This window comes from Emys orbicularis, chromosome 5 (genome assembly GCF_028017835.1).
Source record: "Emys orbicularis isolate rEmyOrb1 chromosome 5, rEmyOrb1.hap1, whole genome shotgun sequence".
Taxonomy (NCBI): Eukaryota; Metazoa; Chordata; order Testudines; family Emydidae; genus Emys; species Emys orbicularis.
In genome coordinates this window covers 36,541,420-36,563,650 of record NC_088687.1, presented here as the reverse complement: position 1 = coordinate 36,563,650, position 22,231 = coordinate 36,541,420, and the positions used below count along the sequence as shown (strand labels likewise).

Here is a 22,231-nt window from a genome sequence, read left to right as displayed (position 1 = left end):
GATATTTGCAATGTAGATTGGTATAATACTCTCACAAGGAATGAATATACATCACAATTTGTGTTATTCAAAAAAAAAAAAAAAAGGCTCCATTCAGTACAAGCATCTCTACTCTAAAGATGAGCTAGATCTAGGAGATGCTTCTTTAGATTCTTTACCTGGAAGCTTAAGTGAATAATATCCACATGCATATGATACAAGAGGTGATGTGTTTATGTAAGTCAATACCTGAGTACTCCTTCCACTTGATCTTTGGTGTAGCCTTTTCCACTTTCACCTGCAGCAGACGCATTGCTGTCTTTTGTACTACTGGGCTTACTTTGATCATTGCCATTTGCTGGCTTTTGGCAGTATGGAGCACTCCCAGCAGCACTTCCATTCTTCATAATTGCTTCCAACAAAACTGTAAAGACAGTAAAACCATAATATCATAATACACATTGCAGATGGAAGAGACCTATTAGGGTAGGGGGCTCTGAAACTTTTCCATTATGTGGACCACATCTTAAGAGATTGTCTTATGGATTCCCCCCTCACCTGGTCCACAACCCCTTCTATTCACAAACACAAAATTCTTGAAGCAACTATAGCAAGCAGTTGCTTACAAGGGAAAGCATTTAGAAATCGGTAACTGGTCGACTCGTGCCCCCCAGTCTCCCCTCCTTCTTCTCTTCTAATGTAGCAACATAGAGTAGTGGAAACAGCTGGGCTGGTTCCTCACTTTCCAGCTGCTTTTACAGGCATCCATCCCTTTCTTTGCAATGAAAGCCCTAAATGCCTGAATAAGTACAGGCAGTCCTCGACTTTACGACATTCAACTTATGACAAACAGCACTTCTGAACTGACACCCTGATTCAACTTATGACAACTGGTTTTGACTTTATGATGCTCAGTCCCGCTACGGAGTGGATTGCGGTTCCGAGTTATGACGTTTCGACTTATGATGCAATTGTCAGGAACCAATTGTGTCTTAAGTCCGAGGACTGCCTGTATCTGAAAATAGAAAGGAGAAATCAGCTTTCCACAGACCATCAGCACTACACAGAGTCTGAGAACTACTAAAATAGGTTCTTTAGTGTTTAGTTCATCTCCTAGGGACCACTGCAGGACTGGCCCAAAAACAGATATGAAGGTACTTATACAGAAATCTTGGGCTTAATTCTTTGCCCTTTTTCCTGAACCAAGGGCTGGAAGTGCTATACAAGGCAAAGCGGTGAGACTCAAGGAGCAGAAGTGTGTCATGTCACAACAGAAGATTAAGGAATGGTTCTTGGAGGAAAAAAAGTGAGTCTCAGCCAATCTTCTTTATCTAGAAGTACACTAATCTTAAGAAAAGCAATATGACAAGAAGGGTACACTCTGGACGGTGAGGACATGTGAAAGTAGTATATATATCCCCAGAGCTCTGAAAAGAATGCAAAAGACACCCTTCATTTCCAATAAAGAGGAGGCAATTCACAGAAACAGAAGTCATCGGGCACTGACATTTCTATGGTCCATTACAAAGATATGTATGTATATGGAGGGCTTGAAAAATAAAAAATCCATTCACTTATTTGCTAGTACTGTAATGAGTAAGAAGCTTTCCCTGGCTACTGTGGGGTTTAAGCCATCAATTTCTGCAGAAGACTACATGTTTTTCTTTATAACAATACTAAGTTTCTAACACTTATGGCTGAGATACCCTGCCAAATGTGAACTGAACACAAACCAATGGACTGTTGTCTTCCTGAGTCTGCAAACAGCTCCTATGTTTCTGCTGCTGATTAGAAATGACAAGCAGGAGCAGAGTGAAATTAACAAGATTGTAAGAAGAGAAATTGATCAGAGACAAGGTGGGTGTGGTAAATCTTTTATTGGACCAACTTCTGTTGGTGAGAGAGATGAGCTTTCAAGCTTATACAAAGCTCTTCAGCTCATCTCTCTCACCAACAGAAGTTGGTCCAATAAAATATATTACCTCACCCACCTTGTCTCTCTCATATCCTGGGACTGATACAGCTACAGCAACGCTGTATACAATTTCTCCGCTGTAATTCAGAACCCTTTGGGCAGGAGTGACATTCCATAATCATGTGATCTATTATGAACAGTAGCTGTCTCTATGCCATGGAAGGATCATTTATACCAGGGGTTCTCAAACTGGGGGTCGGGATCCCTCAGGGGGTGGCAAGCTGTCAACCTCCACCCCAAACCCCGCTTTGCCTCCAGCATTTATAATGGTGTTAAATATATAAAAAAGTGTTTTTAATTTATAAGGGGGGGGGGGGGGTCGCACTCAGAGGCTTGGTATATGAAAGGGGTCACCAGTACAAAAGTTTGAGAGCCACTGACTTATACCTTGGACTTTGGAAATGCTTTGTGCTGGCAGGGTGGCATAAAGCAGACACAAAGCAAGGCAGAATCTGAGCCTATGTCTTTTGTAGAAGCCAAGATGCCTGACTGTATCTATAGATACTGCTTGTACTTTTTACTGGAGGAAACAAACCTTTCCTGATCTACATCTAACTTCTCGATTAACTTACTTTCCAAACAGTGACGCCTCTTCTACTGAGAAATTTTAAGAATGTCTGCAGAAATGAAGATGGCAATCTGGAAGAAGCTTGCTAAAATATGGTTTAGGCATAATCTTCAACATTTAATTCCACTGTATCTTTATATGCCGCAAAGGAAACACACGAATATTGAAGATTCTAATAATTGTATCTAATTATAAAGAGGCATACATCACAAAAAGTGTTAAATAATAAAGAATTAACAAACTGCTGTCCTGAATGGTTGTGTTGCTGACTGCTGTTACGTAGTTGTGACTAATCACTCCACAAGATGTGCATTTCAGTGGAGGATAAGAAAATCTCTGTGAATACAAAAGAAACCTGCTAGCTCACTCTGATGACTACAAGACCCATTGCAGGTTACTTCATTTTGCAAATTAGCAAATAAATGAACCCATGTGATAAAAAATACTAATGCACTTCACTTATTCTGAAGGGTGTTGTTTAGATTTAATTATAACCATATTGGACAGTATACCAGAAGTCAGAAATATGAGATTTCATTACAATACCACTTGCCATTAAAACAATGAGAAGTAGGATGATACACAGGGATTTTTTTAAGAATTATCAGAGTGAGATAAGAGAGGTTCTACTGCAATTGATAAATCTGTATGTTTGTTTTGGAATCCTTTGGGAATAAAGTTCCTAAATAAAATCATTAAATCTACATAAATTAAATACCGTTAATGGTTGAAAACTGCTCAGATACTACAGTGACAAGAGACAAGCAAAGACAGAAATGGACCACATCGTATTCTTATGCCTTTGTCACTACCAGGCTGGAAAGTTGTAATGCCCTCTATTTAGGGGTATCCTTGAATGCCACTCTGACTCTTCAGCTACCAAGAACATGGCTGTTCATGTCTAACCTGGGCTGGGCCAACATCAATACAGTTTTGTGCTCCACGCTCTGCACTAGCTCCCAATCCATTCACAAGTGAAATTCAAAGTATTGATTATTGTCTGAAGACCTACCCTACAGCTGTCCCCAAGGTTGAACTCATGACACTAGTGGTAGAGCATACTCATACTGGGCCCTTAAATATCCTTCCCTCCTTTTTAAATTCCAACAGAGCTCAAATTTGCCAATTTTTAAGATGCAATGAAAGATGCACTGTGACTTGTTCAAATTTTGGTTTCATGTAGTCAGTGGATATTTATCCCATCAATAGATGGGGAGCAACTTTATCCTAACTTAAGGGGCTAATTTAAAGGCCAGAGCTATTGAAAAGTCACTTTATAGAACAAGATGGCAGACTACATAATTTTGTAAACTATCAACACCACAATGCTTTATAAATTCCTGAAGAAAAAGTTTCCACTCACTTTTTAAGCTTGTTGGAGTTTTACGTCGTTAAATAACTCTGTTCTCTCCAAGAGGCTGGGAAGAGAGAACTAGAACCCCTAGGGTTCAAAAAAGAACTAGATAAGTTCATAGTCGAGAAATGGCTATTAGCCAGGATGGGCAGGGATGTAAAACCATGCTCTGAAGCGTCCCTAGCCTCTGTTTGCCAGGAGCTGGGAATGGGCGATAGGGGATGGATCACTTGGTGATTATCTGTTCTGTTCATTCCCTCTGAAGCACCTGGCATTGGCCATGTCTGAAGACAGGATACTGGGCTAGATGGATCATTGGTCTGATCCAGTATGGCCATCCTTATGTTCTTAAAATCTTCTTTACATCCTTCTTGTAAAGTCTGCCACAACACACAGTGGTGGCTTGGATGACCTAGTAGCAAAAAACATCTAAGGCCTGTCTACACTAGCATTTTCATCATTCTTACCACAGAGGGAGCTGCACTAGTGGGACAGTGGGAAATCTCCTAAAAAATAGCAATGTAGACATACTAAAAAGACCCAAACACTTCTCAATAGTTTCCAGATCTTCTAAGATTCTAGAGCATCCACTTGATGGTCCAAATATAATTATGAATATAAATAGTATATTCCATACAAAAAAAACCACCCTTCAAAATAACATTATTAAGGTTTCAAATCAATCACTTGAGTTAGGAAGAGCCAGAACTAATGTTGCCCATGAAACCTTAATTTTGCCTGTTTGTGTATGTGTGCATTATCTTTAAATTACGTGAAAACATACTATTTTTCCCACAGGACCCCTGTTTCATTCACTGCAAAGAAGGGATGGTACTCTGATAATGAGGCAGCTATTCCATATTTCATTTTATCCTCATCATTCAATATGTGATTCCATTTCTTATCTACTGCACATCATCCAAATCCTGACCTGAATATAGATTTTTTTTTTAAATTTTACTCAAAGGCTTTTCTAATGCACTCATCACTGTAATAGCACCTCACAATTTTTTTCCCAACACCTTGGTGAGATAGAGATATATTATCCCTATTTTTGGAAGAGCCCACTAATTTTTGAGTACTCAGTTTAAGACTCTTAGGGTATGTCTACACTGCAATCTAAGCCTGTGCATGAGCCCCCCTTGTGTCTACACTGCAACTGTGCTAACCCAGGACTCGGACCCAGGACCTTACAGGGCTGGAGGGTCTGAGTTTCTGTCAAGCCAGGGCTGGAGGGTCTGAGCCCTAAGATTTTGCAGTGTAGATGCAGCCCAGCTTGACTGAGTTCCCAGGAGTCATCTGGAAGTATCACACAATTCCTTGGGACAACTTCCTTAGTCCTTTCTATCCCAACATTCTGCAATCCACTCTATTGAAAATGGAAGCCACACCCCCTTTGCAAAGCAGCAGTTCAGGTCAGCGTTAACCGATTTTCTTCTGATTAGCTATCTGCAAAAACATTATCAGAGAGCCTTCTGGGTTTGCAACGGAGAGTGAACCAATCAAGCCTTTTGTAAAGTGACCTGCTTCCTAATAATCTACAGGGCAGCAGTAAAGTCTTCCCAAAGTGCACCACAGTCCTAGGGCTAGAGTGGCCACATTTTCAGGGGTGGAGGAGAGTGCGCTTGGGACTCTGGGATATGGTTACTTTGACTCAGGTCTATGCACTGCAGTGTGGACAACAGAGCCCTAGGTTTGAGCATGGGTCAGAAAATTCTTAACCTAGGCTAAAATACAATATAGATGCTCAAGCCCAAGGTTCCCTAACATAGGTCAACTACTCAAGTCCCACTAACCCTGGGTTCACACTGCAATGTAGACATACTCTTAGGGCCTGATATTTCATAGATACTGGGCATTTGCAACTCTTATTGGCTTCAGATAGAACTGTAGGTGCTCAAACAAATCAGGCACTAGGTGTCTCAAGCTGGATACCTGAAAAATGCCCTCTGTTTCATTCATGATACATGTATCAGTTTCCACAATGAATAAAATAAGAGTCCTATACATTCGAGCCTCATTATGCATTCACTCTGTGCAGTGAAACAAACACTTTGCAAAGAAAGGTATGCAGCGAAAGTTCATTTTACAGACATCACAGTCAAGCACATTTTTGGCATCTTCATTCTGAGAGGCAGTGTGGCAAAGTGGGTGAAATTTAGGTCTGCCATTTTAGTCTTAGGTTGTATTCCCAAAAGTGGCCTTGCATGAGACCCAGAAACCTCACCTATACAAAAAATGGAAATTGTTGCCTGCCTCCTAAAATAGGGGCATAAGACCATAGGGCAGTGGTCGCCAACCTTTTTACACCCAAGATCACTTTTTGAATTTAAGGGCAACCCAGAATCTACCCTGCCCCTTCCCCGAAGCCCCGCCCTGCTCGCTCACTCCACCCCCCCCTCTTCCATCACTCGCTCTCTACCACCCTCACTCACTTTCACTGGGCTGGGGCAGGGAGCTGGGTTCGGGAGGAGTGCAAGCTCTGGGCTGGGGCTGAGGGGTTCACAGTGGGGGAGGGGGCTCCGAGCTGAGCCTGGGGCAGAGGGTTGGGGTGCAGGAAGGGGTAAGTGGTGCAAGCTTTGGGAGGGAGTTTGGGTGCAGGAGGGGGCTGGCTCTGGGAGGCTTCTTGGCCTGCTGTATTCATGCTACTCCTGGTCTTAATGCTGCAGAGCCATTCACAACCTGCCTATTGAAGGGAGCGGCACCTATCTTGGGTGGCTCTGGTCCCACGCTGCTCCTGGAAGCGGCCAATGCGGCCCGTGGGGCGGGGGGGGAAAGAGGGGGTCTCTGCGCACTACCCCCTCTGTAGGCACTGCCCCCGCAGTTCCCATTGGCCAGGTACGGATCTGTGGCCAATGGGCTGTGGGGGTGGTGCTTGCAGGCAGGAGCAGCGTGCAGAGACCCCCTTCCCTCCCGCCCCCCAGGGCCGCACTGGCAGCTTCTGGGAGCAGCGTGGGGCCAGGGTAGGCAAAGAGCCTGCCTTAGCGGCAGCCCCGCTACACCACCGGAGATCACAATCGAACGGGAGTCTCCAGGATCGACCAGTTGATCGTGATACAACGGTTGGTGACCACTGCTATAGGGACTGTGAAACGTACAAAACTATTAACTCTAGTCAGTGTAAGAGGGGAGACTGAAACTCATTGTCTCCTGGCTTCCAGCCCAATATTCCTTTTTATAGGCAAAGGGAATTTTCATGAAGGCCATCCAACTAAGCCATGGCAAGTGTTTTGGATTATCACAGGCTTGTGGTAGTACTTAAGACATACATGCAAAGTGGAAGAGGTGCAAAGTATGTGACCTATCAATTCTGCAGAGGGCTCTACTCAGAGATAAGGAGGCAATGGATTTCCCTTGTCCTAATGATCCCTAATATATCTATCTTTTATTTCAGAAAAAGCAATCTACTGTAATAAAAAAAACCCCAAACAAACAGATGTTGTAAGCCCTTACTTTTTGCTTGCTCACAAAATTTAACAGATAAGCACAGGAGGAGGGAAAGTGTTTGGTAAATATATACCTAATATTACAGTAGGAACCTGCAGCACCTAGAGTTGATATTTTCGGAGCATCACCCTAGAGTGCAATTTTAATTTGAAATATTCTATGCTGCAGTATTTAATTTGGTGTGGAAATCTTCATTTCAGTAAAAAGAATAAAAGGAAACTTACTTATCCTTTGAAGAAAATAAAGGGAACTTAAGTGGAGACTGGAAACTCAACAAGTCATTGCATGCACTAACATCTAGAATAAACTTCTGGCATAGCATGACTAGAAGACCCCAAGGCCTTGTCTACACTGCCACTTTACAGCGCTGAAACTTTCTCACTCGGGGTGTGAAAAAACAGCCCCGAGCGATGCAAGTTTCATCGCTGTGAAGTGGCAGTGTAGACAGTGCTCCGAGCCGCACTCCCAGCGCTGGTAGCTACTCCCCTCATGGGGGTGGGTTTATTTACAGCGCTGGGAGAGCTCTCTCCCACTGCTGGTGCTGCGGCAGCGCTTTAACATTGGTAGTGAAGACATACCCTTAGACAGGCAATGACCCTGTTGATAATGAAATCTGAAACCATGCTATTGTTTCCTCTAAAGAACCATCTTTTAAACAACTGCTAGAAAGATGCTAATGTTTTTTCAAATTTCAGGGTGTAACTGGCCAAAGACACCTAGTTCACAATGGAGTAGAGCAACTTGTACTAGTGCAGTGAATCCTGGTGTAGTAATGGTTTGCCCCAATTCAGCCATGTTGGTGGCTAAAATTGCAAACAATAATCCACAATAAATTCTTTCAACAAGAGAACTAGGGATGTAAATACCGTTTAAAAAGTTAACCATTTAAATGATTAAAAATATGTCATTTAAACAGGAGTTCTTTTTCCTTCTGAGCCCCCCCGCAACATGCTATTAAAACTCCACGGCCCACCTGTGCCACAACAACTGTTTTTCTACATATAAAAGCCAGGGCTGGCATTAGGGGGAAGCAAGCAGGGCAACTGCATGGGGCCCTACACCACGGGGGGCCCCGTAAAGCTAAGCTGCTCAGGCTTTGGCTTCAGCCCCGGGTGGTGGAGTCAGGACAGCGTGGGCTTCCTGTCCCAATTAGTCTAATGCCAGCCCGGTTTGGCGGACCCCCTGAAACCTGCTCGCATATCCCCAGGGGGCCTCTGACCCCGATTAAGAACTGCTTATTTAAATGGTTAACCGATTAAGCGGCTAGGGCCGATCCCACTGGTCGGCGTGGCTGGGCCCATTCCAACCAGTGCGGGGACACTGGGGCCGGCCAGCCAGCCTGGGGTTAACAGTTAAGGCGGGTTAACCGGTAAGACTGATACTTACCGGTTAACTTTTTACATCCCGAAAGAGAACATGGTAAATCAAAGTCATATTCCTTCCAATTGTTTTAGCTAAGTACTACGTGTTTTAATGAAGTGCTTCTCTGAATTTCAACTAGCTCAGGGGTTCTCAAACTGGGTGTCGGGACCCCTCCAGGGGTCGCACGGTTATTACATGGGGGGGTCATGAGCTGTCATCCTCCGCCCCAAACCCCACTTTGCCTCTAGCATTTATAATAGTGTTAAATATATTAAAAAAGTGTTTTTAATTTATAAGGGGGGGGTCACACTCATAGGCTTGCTATGTGGAAGGGGTCACCAGTACAAAGGTTTGAGAACCACTGAACTAGCTCTTCAAGCCTTTTAGGGTATGTCTACACAGCAACTAGACACCGGCAGCTGGCACAGGCCGTGTCTAGCTGTTGAGTAGAAATACTCTTTGGCAACTTGTATGAAATAGGAGTCTATGACCCAGTGCAGTAGAACAAAGCTGAACTTGTGCTTATCTAGGGCTGACTTCAATTCCTGATTCCAGCCAAAGGATTCTCTTCCCAACTCCACTTTCTCCTTTTAAATACCCGAACAGCCAATCTCCCAACAGTTAAACCTCTTACTGTTCGGTTTTCCTGTTACATGTCTACAGCCAGACCAGTCTGAATACAACTGAACAAACAAGCTAATCATTCACTTCTAGGTCCCTTGCCTTGGCCTGCATCTGTATACACACACACACACACACACGTGTCTAGTCACACACGTGAAAATTTCTGTGCACATCACTTGAAGTCCAAGGTGAGCGATTTCACAGGCACAAAGTCCACTGACATGTTCTGCTCACCAGGGTGCACCTGGGCTCATGGGCACAGCCACAAAGAGGGCACACTGGGTGATGGTGGCCCAGAGGTCACTAGTATCTACCCTCCGGTACTCAGGCCCTACCCAAGGTGTTATGTTTGGCAAACCTAGAGGAGAAGAAGCAGCAAGCAGGCGAGATGGAGCCTCAGAAACCACTTAGGTCGAGGAGAACTAGCCTGGGGTTTGCCCAAGGGCTGGGGGCCCGGCCAGCGGGAAGGTGGCGGGGAGTGGGGGCTCAGCTCGGGCAGGACTCCGGCCCCACTGGCCCCTCCCTCGGGGGTGGCAGCCGGGCGGCGGTGGGTCGCGGCCCAAAGGAGGAGTGTGGCGGGGCGGCCAGCTGGGCCTCACCTCGGGCGGTCTCGGTCGGGTAAAGCTTCTGGGCCTTGTGGAGGAAGCGCAGCGCCCGGTCGCGGTTGGCGGCCTCCAGCGCCTCCCGGGCGATCTCGATGCATTTCTCCGCCTCGTCCCGGTTCCCCTCCATGGGCTTCTCCTTGCGCCGCCTCCGCCCGCCGCAGCGCAGAGAAAAGGGGCCTGAAGCCAGAGCGGAGCCGGGGGTTCGGGCTCTTCCTCACTCCGTACGAGCCATCCCAGCGCGCCGCATCCTCCCCGCCGCTACGGCAACAGCAGCGCGCGGCTCCGACCGGCCGGGCCGCCGGCTGCTTCCGGGCCAAACTGCGCGACGGCGGTGCGCGTGCGCACTACGCCGCCGGACGCAGCCCGCGGCTGGGGGCGAGAACGTGGCCCATGCGTGGGGAAGGTGCGTGTCCTCCGGCGCACCTCCGTGCCCTGTCCGGTCCATCCTTCTCCAGCAACGCTGCGGGGCTACTAGAGAAATCACGCAGGGACACTCCCCCGGCGGTAGCGTGTGAGCAATGGACAGATGGCCGTTATGAGGGGCATCTGGTGGCAGGAGTGCAGAGGCGGGGGTAAGTGTCTCTAACCGGCGTGGCACGCTCTTACAGCGCCACATGAACTAGCAGTGCGCTGGATCAGAGACAGCGCTTGCCTTTGCAACAGCTTGTACCTCCTCCATGGCAAATACCTCCTAAACAAACCAAAGCGAGAGCTATGGACAATGGCAAGCTGCAGTCGTAGGGTGTTGTGAAACCCGCGCGGAGGTCAATCACTGAATCTCGTTTGGTGACTACATTCCAGCCCAGCGAGTTCCACCGTTTAGAGGAGACTATGACCAACCCGCATCACAGCCCAGCGAGTTCCACCGTTTAGAGGAGACCAACCCGCATCACGTATATAAAGGCTAATAGTAATTATGGAAACCTTTCAGAGTCCGTGGGCTGTTTTCCAAGCACCAGACACTTAATAGCAGCAGAATTATTTTCTAGCTAGAGTACTCCATTTCCCCCTATTCTTTAGATTGGGGGGAAAAGGGAGCAGTTCTTTAAAATGGTAATAGCCATCTTTTACCCTTAAACTGTTCTTTCCTTCTTCCACCCCTGCAATCATTCACTTGACACTACACGCTGGTCATGTAGAAGAGATTAACTCACAAGAGCGATGCACCTCATTTTAAAAGTAAAGAATGAAGTACTTGGTTGTCATTTATAGTATGTATCTAGTCAAATTCAAGAATTGGGTCAAACTATTTTACAGTGTAGCAGCTAGAATATGCTATAGGATTTAGAAATTGCTACGAGGTTACAGTGAGATTATCCTCACAAAGCAGAATCAGGTCTTTATCCTGTAGGCTCAAGTGACCTGCTCAATCCCAGGAAACTGATCCTCTGCTGAGTACTACTTATGTCCTCATAGAGAGAATAGAGTACTTTGCAGCACCACTAGAAGTGCTGTAAAATTTGCTCTCCAGAACACATCTTCACTTCCAGGCTGCAGCGATTCATAGTACAAACATGGTGCAATTCCACGTCTGGTGGCAATACCGACCCTACTTAGAACAAGGTTCCTGTACTCAATCATTCTCACCTGTATGAGCAAGCTCAGATGACACTTTAGAGCTAGTGAGTACTGGGGCTTGGCCTAATGTACAGCTGCCACCCCCAGTGGAAGCTTGCCCCAAAATAAACCCATACTAAGCTTAGAAATGACTTGAAAAAGTTCAGCTACAGGTCATTTTCCTAATTTGACCACAGCTTTAATGACACCTTCAACAGTTAGAACTATGAGGCTTTAGGACAGGTAAGCAGGAAAAAATGCTTCAGTAGTTTAAGATTTCCCCAACAGCCAAGGGAGACTGTATACTCTAGATAAATCAAGTGTTGAAGATTAAATAATGGATGTACTACTTTGCTTGTTCTTATTTTACACCTCATGTAGTATACTTTAAGATGCCTCTACTACAAAGAGTTTGTAAAAATCAAATTGTTGTAGCCAGGCACTGTGGCTCTAGCTTACACTACTTAGTAAGAATAGTGCTATAGTTCAACAAGCTCAAGGGCCATTCAGCTTAGTGCAGAATTGTATCATTACTAGTGATGCACTATTATGGATTGCTGTAAAGTGCAATATTGAAAGGCACCATTTGTTAGTTATGCCAGATACTGCACATCATAAAAAGTGAGAATAAGTGTTAGAAATCTTTACTCAGCTGTGGCAGTCTAGGGCAGTTTTTTTTAAAATGCTGTATGTTGTAGGCTTGGGGGCCATTTAGACAAGACCATTCTGAAGACAGTAAGCAGAGGGAGCTCCCTGTAATACAGATTACTTTCCCCCCACCCATGCAATCAAGCTCCATGTCTCATACTGATATGTCCCATTAGACAGCTTTAAGCTTACAATCTATATTGCTTGATTACTGTTACAGATTGTAAGGGGTCACTAAGTCTGCTTCAATTCTTATAATGATAATTTGATTCAAGGAAGCTTTGTTGGCAGACTAAGGCATTTTACCATTTATAGCAGCAGGATAACATTTCCTTGGTCAAGAACGGTGTCTGATGGGTCTTAAGAGTTGCTATCAAAGTTTAGCAATAGCTAATGCACACAGAGACTAGTATTGATATAACATTTATTGAATACTTCCACTCTAGTGGATGAAGTGTCTGTACAAAACCAAACATCTTTTAATTTCTGCTTCACATTAAAATCAAACAGATCTAAAACAGTCACCTCAATCAAAAACCCCTACAGATACAACAGCTTCTTTGAAGCCATGGTAACACTTAAATATGGTTAAGACATCAATGCAGAAATTTGGTTTGTTAGAATGCTCAGTGAGCTTTAGCTTCGCAAAGTTATAAAAGGCAAAATTGTGTTTCACAGATACAGTCCACTGGAATCACCAACACTGGACAACTGTTAAGTAGTAAGAGTCCTGAGATAACAAGGAATACGGGTATCCTTTAGACAGTTTTCTGTTGTCCTTTCTTTCCAATAAGAGATTTGTGGATATGTGGTATTACACCTAAGATAAAAAAATACAAGAATTAAGGCAAGGTTGAAGTAGATTTTCCTCGTATCATTTGAAACAGACAGTACTGTATTTGCTTTTTACAAACATCATAATACACAATCAGTGGTGAGAAACCTATTTGACTTTAAGTTTAGTTTGAATAGTAATTAGTTGAAGTTACATACCACCACCAGCAATTGTTGCTTTAATGAGAGAGTCCAATTCTTCATCTCCTCTTATTGCAAGCTGCAAGTGACGGGGAGTGATACGCTTCACTTTTAAGTCTTTGGATGCATTTCCTGCCAGCTCAAGAACCTGCAGACAAAAGCACTTTCAGTCCCTACCCATCAAGCATAGATTGCATGAGTTAATGACATTTCCAAAACAATATCTGGCAGGCACTGTAGGCTAGGCTACATAGAGTGTTATCAGGGCTTTGTGTAACTAAGTTCTGCAGCATGCACCATTAAGTTCTGTAACTGACTACATTGCGAGATACTCTTCATTCTCATCCCTTCCACAAGAGAGCTTATAGTTGAAGATACTCATTCTACAACAAAAATGCAGAGTTCTGTGGCATCTTGGGAAAAAATGCTAAGTCCCACAACTGCAGTCAGGGAGTCCATGCCCCTCCATATGACATAACTGGGGTAGCTCACATCTTAAAGCCAGTTTCAGGTCTGCTGATGAGGCCTTGACTACATTTTAAATGCTACAGCAGCACAGCTACAGTGCTGGCATTGCAGCATTTCAAGTGTAGACATTACCTACACTGACAGGAGGGCTTCTCCTATCAGCATAGGTAATCCATCTCCCTGAGAAGCAGCAGCAGCTAGATCAACAGGAGACCTCTTTCATTGACCTAGCATTATGTACACAACAGATTAGATTGGCTTAGCTACATTGCTCAGGGGTGTGGATTCTTCACACCCTTGAGCGATGTAGCCATCTCAACCTAACTTTTTAGTGGAGACCAGGCCCTTAGGGACATCAGTTTACATTTTTTTACTAAATGAAGTGAATTTGTAGCACAAAATAAAAAGATTGAAGCAGAGGTTCTAGAGCACAACTCTACAGCAAATTCCATGATCACAGAATTGCAAAATACAAGCAGCCCTGGTCATTAAGCAGCTCCAGCAGTGTCAGCTGTCTTCCACATATCATCAACTTCACCTCAGCTGTCAGGTACTCCAGGATGGCAGCACTGTATACAGCAGCTGTGGCTCCCACACGTCCATGGCTGGTAGTCCTAGATTTCAAGTGTCGGTGGATGCGGCCAACAGGGAACTGCAAGAGATCAGACTGGATAAGACTATGTTGCAGACATCACTGGGGTAAGAGTGCCTGTAAAGCTGCAATCCTTACACCTCTTGCTTGTGTATAGCACCCAGGCTGCAAAAAAGAACAGACCAAGCTGATGTTGGCTATATGGCACAAGTATGTCTGCATTTACGGTAGCAGTTTGAGTGGGCTTCTAGCAGGATCTCCAATAGGAAAATATACTGAAATCACTATTTTATCACCCAGGTATAATGAGGTCAGTGGCTGCTGCTACTAATACCATAGTTTCAGTCCCTTCCTCCAGCAAAACTTGCTGGAGGCCTGTCTCAGCCAAACCCAGCCATCTGAGGGTCAAGAGTCAACCTCTCACAATAGAGAGATTAGTTTACATAATTATAACAAGGACACTAGAGATTCTGCCCAGAAAGCATAAAAAACAAACCAAACTTGGCATTCTTGTCTCAAGAGGAGGAAACGAGCTGAAGTTAAGAAAATGAGATCATGTAATCACGTGAGGAGCCGGGGCTTTTAAAATAAGCCATCAAATATCACAAGATTTGCAATAAAAGGAATGTTCCCCTGTAACTTTGGAGGGCCCTCAGGCAAACCCCCTCCCAGTTCGGGGCGGGTGTGTTGTAAGCAGACAGTTCGCCCAGTCCTCACCTGCAGACCGGCTCTCTGTGAGCGGGACACTGCCTTCGTCTTGGTCTTCCCGGAGTCTTTCCCAGCTTTACCGCCAGCCTAATGCAAAGAGAGACTGTGAGCAGCAGCACATGCCACAAGCGTGGCGTGCTCCATCCTGCCCCGTACGGAACTTCAGTGGTGAAGGCAGTCGGCGCCTTAGATGCGAGCAGTAGACGCGCCATGCGCCCGCCACCCGCATGGGCCTCCAACCTCAAGACGCGCTCACCCCGCGCATGCGCCTCCAACCTCTAGCCAGCACTGATGCGCGCGCGTCTTATTCCTCCACGCTTGGTGGCACGAACTGAGCGCATGCGCCAAAATCACTCTCCCCCCCCCGGCGGCCGCACTAGTGCGCGTGCACCACCCTCTCTTCCCCCCCTCCGGTTTAGCACTAGCTAGCACCTCCCATTCGTACAACCGCAACCACCCACTCGTTAACCTCTTTCCCTCGCATGCTTCTACCCCCCGCCAACCGCTGCGGCTCGTTCACCTCAGCTTCTACCATTGCCGCAGCAAGGCGACGCAGCCGCACGCCCTACCGAGGCCGGCTCCCACGGCCCCCTTACCATTATGAGCTTTGTTGCAACGCCACGCGGGGGTAGGCGAAAATGAGCGTCCCACACACACCGAGCGTACCCAACTACACCACCTCTCCCGCACCCGCCGCGATTCAAACTGCGCCCGCTCCCGCCTTCCGCGAGCGCTTTATAACCGCCGAACGTGCCCGCATCCGGGAACCCGGATCCCACTATTAGCCAATCACCGCAGAGTGGAGACGGGCCTTAGCTGAGGCGCCGGAACCAATCATATGCCAACGACGGGGAGGGGCTGGTAGTGTTGATTGACTGACAGGAGCGGGCAACCCGCTCACTCCAGTCCTCAATGGAAACTCCGCCCATATTTAAAGTGACGTCACTCACACCCCTCTGGGCTCTCGGGTGTGGTGAGTGCGCGGTTCCCGTCGTTCCATCAACACCAGTTCCTGGGGGAAACTGGGGCCTCTGCCCTGTGCCTGCCTCCAGCTATCCCGCATCCCCCACGGGCTTATCTCAGCACAGGGGGTGCCTGCTGGTGCAGCTAGCAGCGTTGCCAAACTCTGGCGTTCAGAAAGCATGAGTCACGCTCCCTCCCCCCCACATGGGGCAGGCTTTAAAGATCAGGAGCATCAAACGCGGGGGGGGGGGGTCATTTTCCCTGGAGCTTGAGCCTGTAGAGTGCTCACAGGTCACATTTTAGATTTCTGCCCCTAAACAGGGCAGTTAGAAACAGGTTTTAATAAAAGCCAATGAGATTCTCATGTAATCACATAATTCCAAGGGCCAGGACTTTAAAGAAGATGCCAGCTATTGCAAGAGTTGGCCAGGTTATATTTCTTCACTACCACAACAGTGTTTGTTGCAGCAACTGCCCACCTGATGCCTGCTTACCCCAGACGCAGACCTGAGGGTGGATTTCTTTAGGACCTTCCCATTTCTTCCAAAGAGGCTCAGGACAGTTACCTATTGTAGCCACAGGGTACCATGGCCATAAGGGCTCCAGTTATGTGTTGAGGGACAAGGAAGATGTTTCCAATTGAATTAGCTTAACATCATTAATAAGGGTTCTCACTGCTCACCCTTCTCAAGCTCAAACCTTTGAAGGCATATTGCAGCCTGTGTATATGTCTACACAAGAAGTCCCCAAAACCTTCAGTTAAAATTAATTGGCAATCTAAACTCAGCTAAAACCTCATGTAGACATTTTGCCAGGAGCTGGGGGGGGGGGGGGAATAAAATACAATAGCTCCTTCCTGGACAGATTTTTCCATAACTCCATTAGGCATCTTGCAATATTCTTTGAATGACCTGGTATGAACCACTGTCAGGATAGGAGATCAAAGACATTACGGTTTGATGCAGTATGGCAATTCCTATGTACCTAAATCAGCTGTCATAAAATTGGAACATGTAGTGGCAGGATATTCTCAGTGAAGCACCGTTGATTTATGAATTCATTTCCCATCCTACTAGATTATCATAGCTATGCTGAGAAACTGAAATCCTCAGACAGGATTATTTACCTCAAAGTTTGATTTTGTTCAGAATTAAAACAGCTTAAATTTTGAAGTTCTCCATGAAAACGAAAACCATGGAGTCCCTGTCTCGGGGGTAGTCACCCTGGCTGGGTATTCTGGATACTGGAAGCTCAGGCTGTCAAGGAACCATGAGCTTGGGAGCCAGCACTCCCAGGCTCCTCATCAGTCCACCAGGCAGCAAGCAGAAAACCTGGCAAGATTCCATTAGAACCCTGACTGCTTTCCATCTGACATTCATCAAAGTGGTACCATCTCTGCAGAATGGTTAAAATTTTGACAAATCAGTATTCTGACAGGAAAAGTCAACCAGTTCTAGTTATCAGTGCAAGATAAGGTAATTTTCAGACTTTTGCCTGAGAGAGGGGAAAGGCAGGGCTCACTAACTTTGGTCAAAAGTTGTAGTATATTTTTATGTACATACACCCCAAAGAATTAGTGATGGGTGGGTTTTATAAGTTACAATAAGAAGCCCTGGTATTTATATTGTAACAAGTTACTCTATGTGGATCCTGAGCATACCTTGCTCAATGAAAGTTGCAATTATCTGACAATCTAAACACAGGTGGCATTTCTAGGTATTACATCATTTGCATCTTGAGTGTGCCATTAGCACTTTATAATAAATTCTATTGTAGGGTGAGAAGACTATTTGATGGTTGTGTTAAGTGTCTCTGGTGACAAGGGGGCACATTTTAAAAGGTATTTGGAGGCAGAGGCGTAGCGAGCGCCCTCCGTACCCTCCGACCGGAGGGGGCCCCGCAAGGAAGGGGGCCCCTAAAAGTGGCAAAATAAATACCGCATTACAGTTTCTGCATTGTAAGGGGCCCCGCCCGGACATATGTTCGGAGGGGGCCACCGTTCGGAGGGGGCCACGTTCTTTGTTGCTACGGCCCTGTTTGGAGGTCTAAAGAGGAGCACTCAATTTCAACTGAAGTCAATGGGAGTTGGGCACCTCTAGGCCTGTCTGCTTCTTTAGATACCTAGGGTTAGATCCACAGATAAACATTTATGTACGCCCTGCCATACAGTGGAATTCTCAGCCACTAGTGAGGCATCTAGTGCATGGGAAGAGTTAAGTACTTATGAATGGGATTCTCAAAAAAGCCAGCAATCTGAGCAGGAGTTGCTTAAACTCTCCAGTAGGAAATGTCAAGGGGCAGAGCCTAAATTCTTCAAAGGAATTAAATACCTGTCTCAGCTCAGGATTCATAGCCACAAATCCTCTTCTGGAGTGAGGTGCCTAAGGCAGGTCAGCCTTTTCTTGTGTCAGCAACCACATCCATTAGAACTAATAACTCAGTGGTTAGGGCACTTGTCTGGGATGAGAGAGACCTGTTTTCAAATCCCTGCGCTGCTTGATTTGGAGCAGAGACTTGAACTTCATCTCCTATATAATGGATGAGTGCCCTAATCACTAGGATATTGGGCAGAGAGAGTCCAAGTATGAGAATGACTCTGTAGCCAGCGTGGTGGTTGGCTCCAACTGGATGTTGGAAGTGACACCTCCAACATCCAGTCCTCTTGCTCTAGTGATTTGTTTTTAAAGAGGTTGTCTATCCACATTGGACAGCTTTAATGGGAGAGACTGAGGGAGCCCCATATCAGAATACCCCATTGCCCAGCAGTTAGCCCAGTTCAAATCCCTTCTCACCCTGCAGTGAGTGTGTGTGGGGACTTGAACTGCAAGTCTTCTATATCCTGGGTGGGAAACCTAGCTACTGGACTAAAAGTTATGAAGGAGGTCAGGTCCCTCACAGGCCTCTTGCTAGAGCACCAAAAGAAGGTTTGCAGAAGAGAATCCCACACAAGGAGAAGGCAGCACCTCCCTGCAGCCTGGGTTTTAGCATCTAGCTCCAAGAGAGGTGTGGGGCTTAGCACACCCTCCCTCTCACCTTGGCATCTCCCCATGGCTATTGTAGCAGCAGAGCTGCCTAGCATGCTCGCTCTTCTCCCCATCCATCCCACAGGGAGACTAAGCACCTAACTCAGGTTTTGTGAATGCCAGTGATTTTCTAATCGCCTAGAAGTGTTGTGAAGCTGAATATCACTATGCCAAAGTTTCTTTGTAAATTTAGTCCATAGTGCAATGAGCCTGGCTGATGATGTTCCAAAATATGGATAGATAAGGTCACACTGACACTACAAGAATAATCCATGCTTAAGTAAACTATTTAACTATTTAGTAACCAGTTCCTTACCCAGTCATTGCATATAGATGGGCTATGTTATAGCAGGAGCCCCACAATTGTAATTTTACTATAGACAGAACCAAAAAACAAAAATGTAAGATGTAGCTGCCATGTTGCAGAAGTGTGTGTCAAAGTAGACTGCATCAGCACGTCTGAGCCCCACCTCAGTAAGGTGCGTGTTTCAAATCCCAATTGCAAGAGTTATTTGCAAATTTGTTGGTTTTTTCGGAAGGGAAAACAACAAAACAAAAAAACTCCACCAAGTGCAGATTTTCATGCAACGTTGATGTTGTACAGTTAGGTACTTAAAACCTAACATACATTTCCTGACAACTCAAACCTTAATCCTGCCTTTTTATATTATAATGTTAGTTTTAATGGGATCCACATCCTATTTCTCAGATGCAAAGTAGTGTTAGAAATAATTCTATTGTATTTACATAGACTGTCAGACTGATCTCTGGATGAAAAGCTATCTCACAAGAACACACTTGTGAGATAGGCAAGTATCACCATTTTAAACAGGTAAGTGACAAATACATTTGTGGCCTGATTTTCAAAGGTGACACTAAACACCGTTGTCTAAGGGCTTGTCTACACATGGAGATATTTAGAAACTGGTTAAACTAAACGTTAACAAGGCATTCTTGTTCCCAAATAAGAGTGTACACCTACAGGGCTGGTCCTGAATAGTTATTTGCCAAAAAAACAAAAACAAAAAACAACAACACCAAACAAACAAACAAAAAAACCCCACAAAGTCTGTGTGAGAGCTTATGAATGGAATCTAAGTGTGACTCAGACGCCTCTGCTTTAATAAATGGAAGACCTTCCTTCTACAGAGGGGAGTACATATATTTAATAAATTTGTATTGCATTAATGCCTAGAGCCCCAATCAAAATTAGTGCTGCCATCATGCTAGGAAAGGCAGAAACTCATAGGGAAACATGTCTAGGAGATACCGAGAAGAGTACCAGGCTTTTGTGGTGCTGATTTTCTTCAACTTCAGAGAAAAGATGTAGGGCTTTCTGCAGCCAGAGCCCTTCCCCATTTCTCCAAGTGCAGCAACAAGTAGGGCAGGTTGTTCAGATACTGTAGCTCTTCTGAGCTGGAGTGTTGTGTGTATGTGGGACAGGTGTATGTCCTATACTTTGGGTTTGGAGTGGGGGAGATTCTGAACGGTGGAGAGATTAGGTATGGGGAGCGGCTTCCAACCAGAAAGCATAGGTATGCCGAGCAAATGGGGGATTGGTTGGAAGAGGCTTGGGGTGGGAACAAATTGGTTTGCTGCGTGCAATGGGAATGGGATCAGCTTGTGAAGATTTGGGTGGATTGGTGGTGATAGCAGCAAGGAAGCAGTCAGGGGACAGCATGGGACTATGAAAGAACATTAACAGGAGAAGTACTGTTTGCCCTCAGTCTATGCTTTACATTAGAAATATCCCCATTCCAAAAGGGGAGGAGATATGCAAGGGTATTCTTTTACTTTTCAATTGCCCACCATCCTTCCTTGTCCCCCACCATAAGTCTTCCCTGTAATTTCCCCCCCCCCCACTATATCTCCCAGTTTTTTCCTTCCCCTGCCACTTTTGAGATATATTCAGCCTGCTGGGGACAGTAGAAGGTGAGACAAGGGGCGCCATGCTAACTGAAGCCCAGTTATTTTGGACACCAGCCACTACTCATCACGAATATAATCCTGGGAGGTCACACTTCATGTTGTTTCGGCATGGTAGTCCACACTGTGCATGGAATCATATTCTAGGCTTTTGTGCTAGAGCTAGATTTATCTAATCTTACTGTATCAGAATGAGAGACCTGGTGCGAAACATGAATACAATAGCAGGATCCAAAGAAAAATTGAAAAGCGTGTTGCGGTTTCCCAAACACCATTTTGGAAATTCACTTCTACATCAGTGCTTACTAGTACTCGAAGTATTACTAATTATTGCATCTCTGTAGAAAGCTAAAGCTGAAGCTACAGATATAAGCGTGTTTTCTGCAATATGTTGGCATGGATTAGTATATTTTAGATTTGTTTAGCCAAGTGATTTGGATATGGAGTTACAAATATGAGGTGCCTCAAAGGATTAGTTCCTCCCTTTTCCCTACAGAGTGATTGGGAACTGGGCTCCATAGGACATTCTAGAAATAGTACAGCTGGCATAGTAAAAGGTAACTTGTTTTCTTCCTACAAGTCTAGGCTAGGAAGTATAGGAGAGAGCTCTGTAAGAACAGTGCTGAAGAAACAAAAATAGTTCTACCACAGACAGGCTGTCTTCCCTGCCCCCCACTCCTTTGGTGGTTTACATAGCTACTTCAGCCACAAACTTTTCACTTTCACGTGATCTGATGTAACGAGAGGTATTATCTTGAACAGATTTAGTTAATTGTGTGTTATCACTCAACTCCATTTAAGCTTAACATATCATTTTTTTCTTACTGTTAGAAGACATGTTTAAACCAAAAAAAGTATCCACACAAAAATTTGTACCTAAAAAAGTGTAATGCTGTTTAGACAAAGCCTAAGCTACCCAACAAGTCTCTTTTTGAGTATGCCTATAGAAGCCTAGTGCATTATTCAAAAAAGTACTGTTAGTGCTAACATAATACAAAAAGCTATCATACATTGAAAAAGGAACTAGCAATATCTTAATGGTGAAGGGCCAAACTAATTAGATAAACAAAGAGTAAGAGACAGTTTGTAAACAAAAATGTTGCACAAGAAGTCTAAGCACTATATATTGTATGATATATGATATGATATAAGGGTACCTTACCACATCCATGTTCTTACAGAAATACACTCCTAAAACCTCTCTCATTACACAACACTAGAACAATTGGCTTGATTCCCTTTTTATAATGAGTATACACTACCTCATGGAGCGGAGTTATTCAGCTGTTTGAAGGGGAAGCCTGAATGATGGGGGTTGATTGGTCACATAATAATTAGAAGAGATCCCCTTAAGGAGACAAAATATCCCTTAAAAATTAAAGGTTCATGGGGAAAGAGGTAAAGTACTCAACTGAATGTTGAGTCTAAGGGCTTGTTTATATGAAAACAAATTGTGG

General features: G+C 45.0%; 2 protein-coding genes across 4 annotated transcripts in view; both read right to left on the bottom strand.

Moving 5' to 3' along the window:
• The window catches only part of DNAJB14 (DnaJ heat shock protein family (Hsp40) member B14), a 30,799-nt gene extending 20,749 nt beyond the window's left edge, over positions 1-10,050 (bottom strand). The window contains exons 1-2 of one of the 3 annotated variants that reach the window (XM_065404816.1): positions 9,909-10,050; positions 229-403 (exon numbers count right to left, since the gene is read on the bottom strand). In XM_065404816.1, coding sequence (XP_065260888.1) covers positions 229-403; positions 9,909-10,041 — 308 coding nt within the window. In that variant the 5' untranslated portion in view covers positions 10,042-10,050. The remainder of the gene's footprint in view (positions 1-228; positions 404-9,908) is intronic. The other 2 variants (XM_065404817.1, XM_065404818.1) reach the window with 2 other exon arrangements.
• A 2,476-nt stretch (positions 10,051-12,526) lies between these two features.
• On the bottom strand, positions 12,527-15,647 carry LOC135878886 (histone H2A.Z). Its single transcript, XM_065404616.1, has 5 exons — positions 15,459-15,647; positions 14,872-14,949; positions 14,101-14,214; positions 13,113-13,242; positions 12,527-12,939 (listed from the first exon to the last, which is right to left on the bottom strand). Exons 1-5 carry the CDS (start codon positions 15,459-15,461, stop codon positions 12,878-12,880), a joined length of 387 nt encoding a protein of 128 aa, XP_065260688.1. The 5' UTR covers positions 15,462-15,647; the 3' UTR covers positions 12,527-12,877.
• Between the last annotated feature and the right edge of the window lie 6,584 nt (positions 15,648-22,231).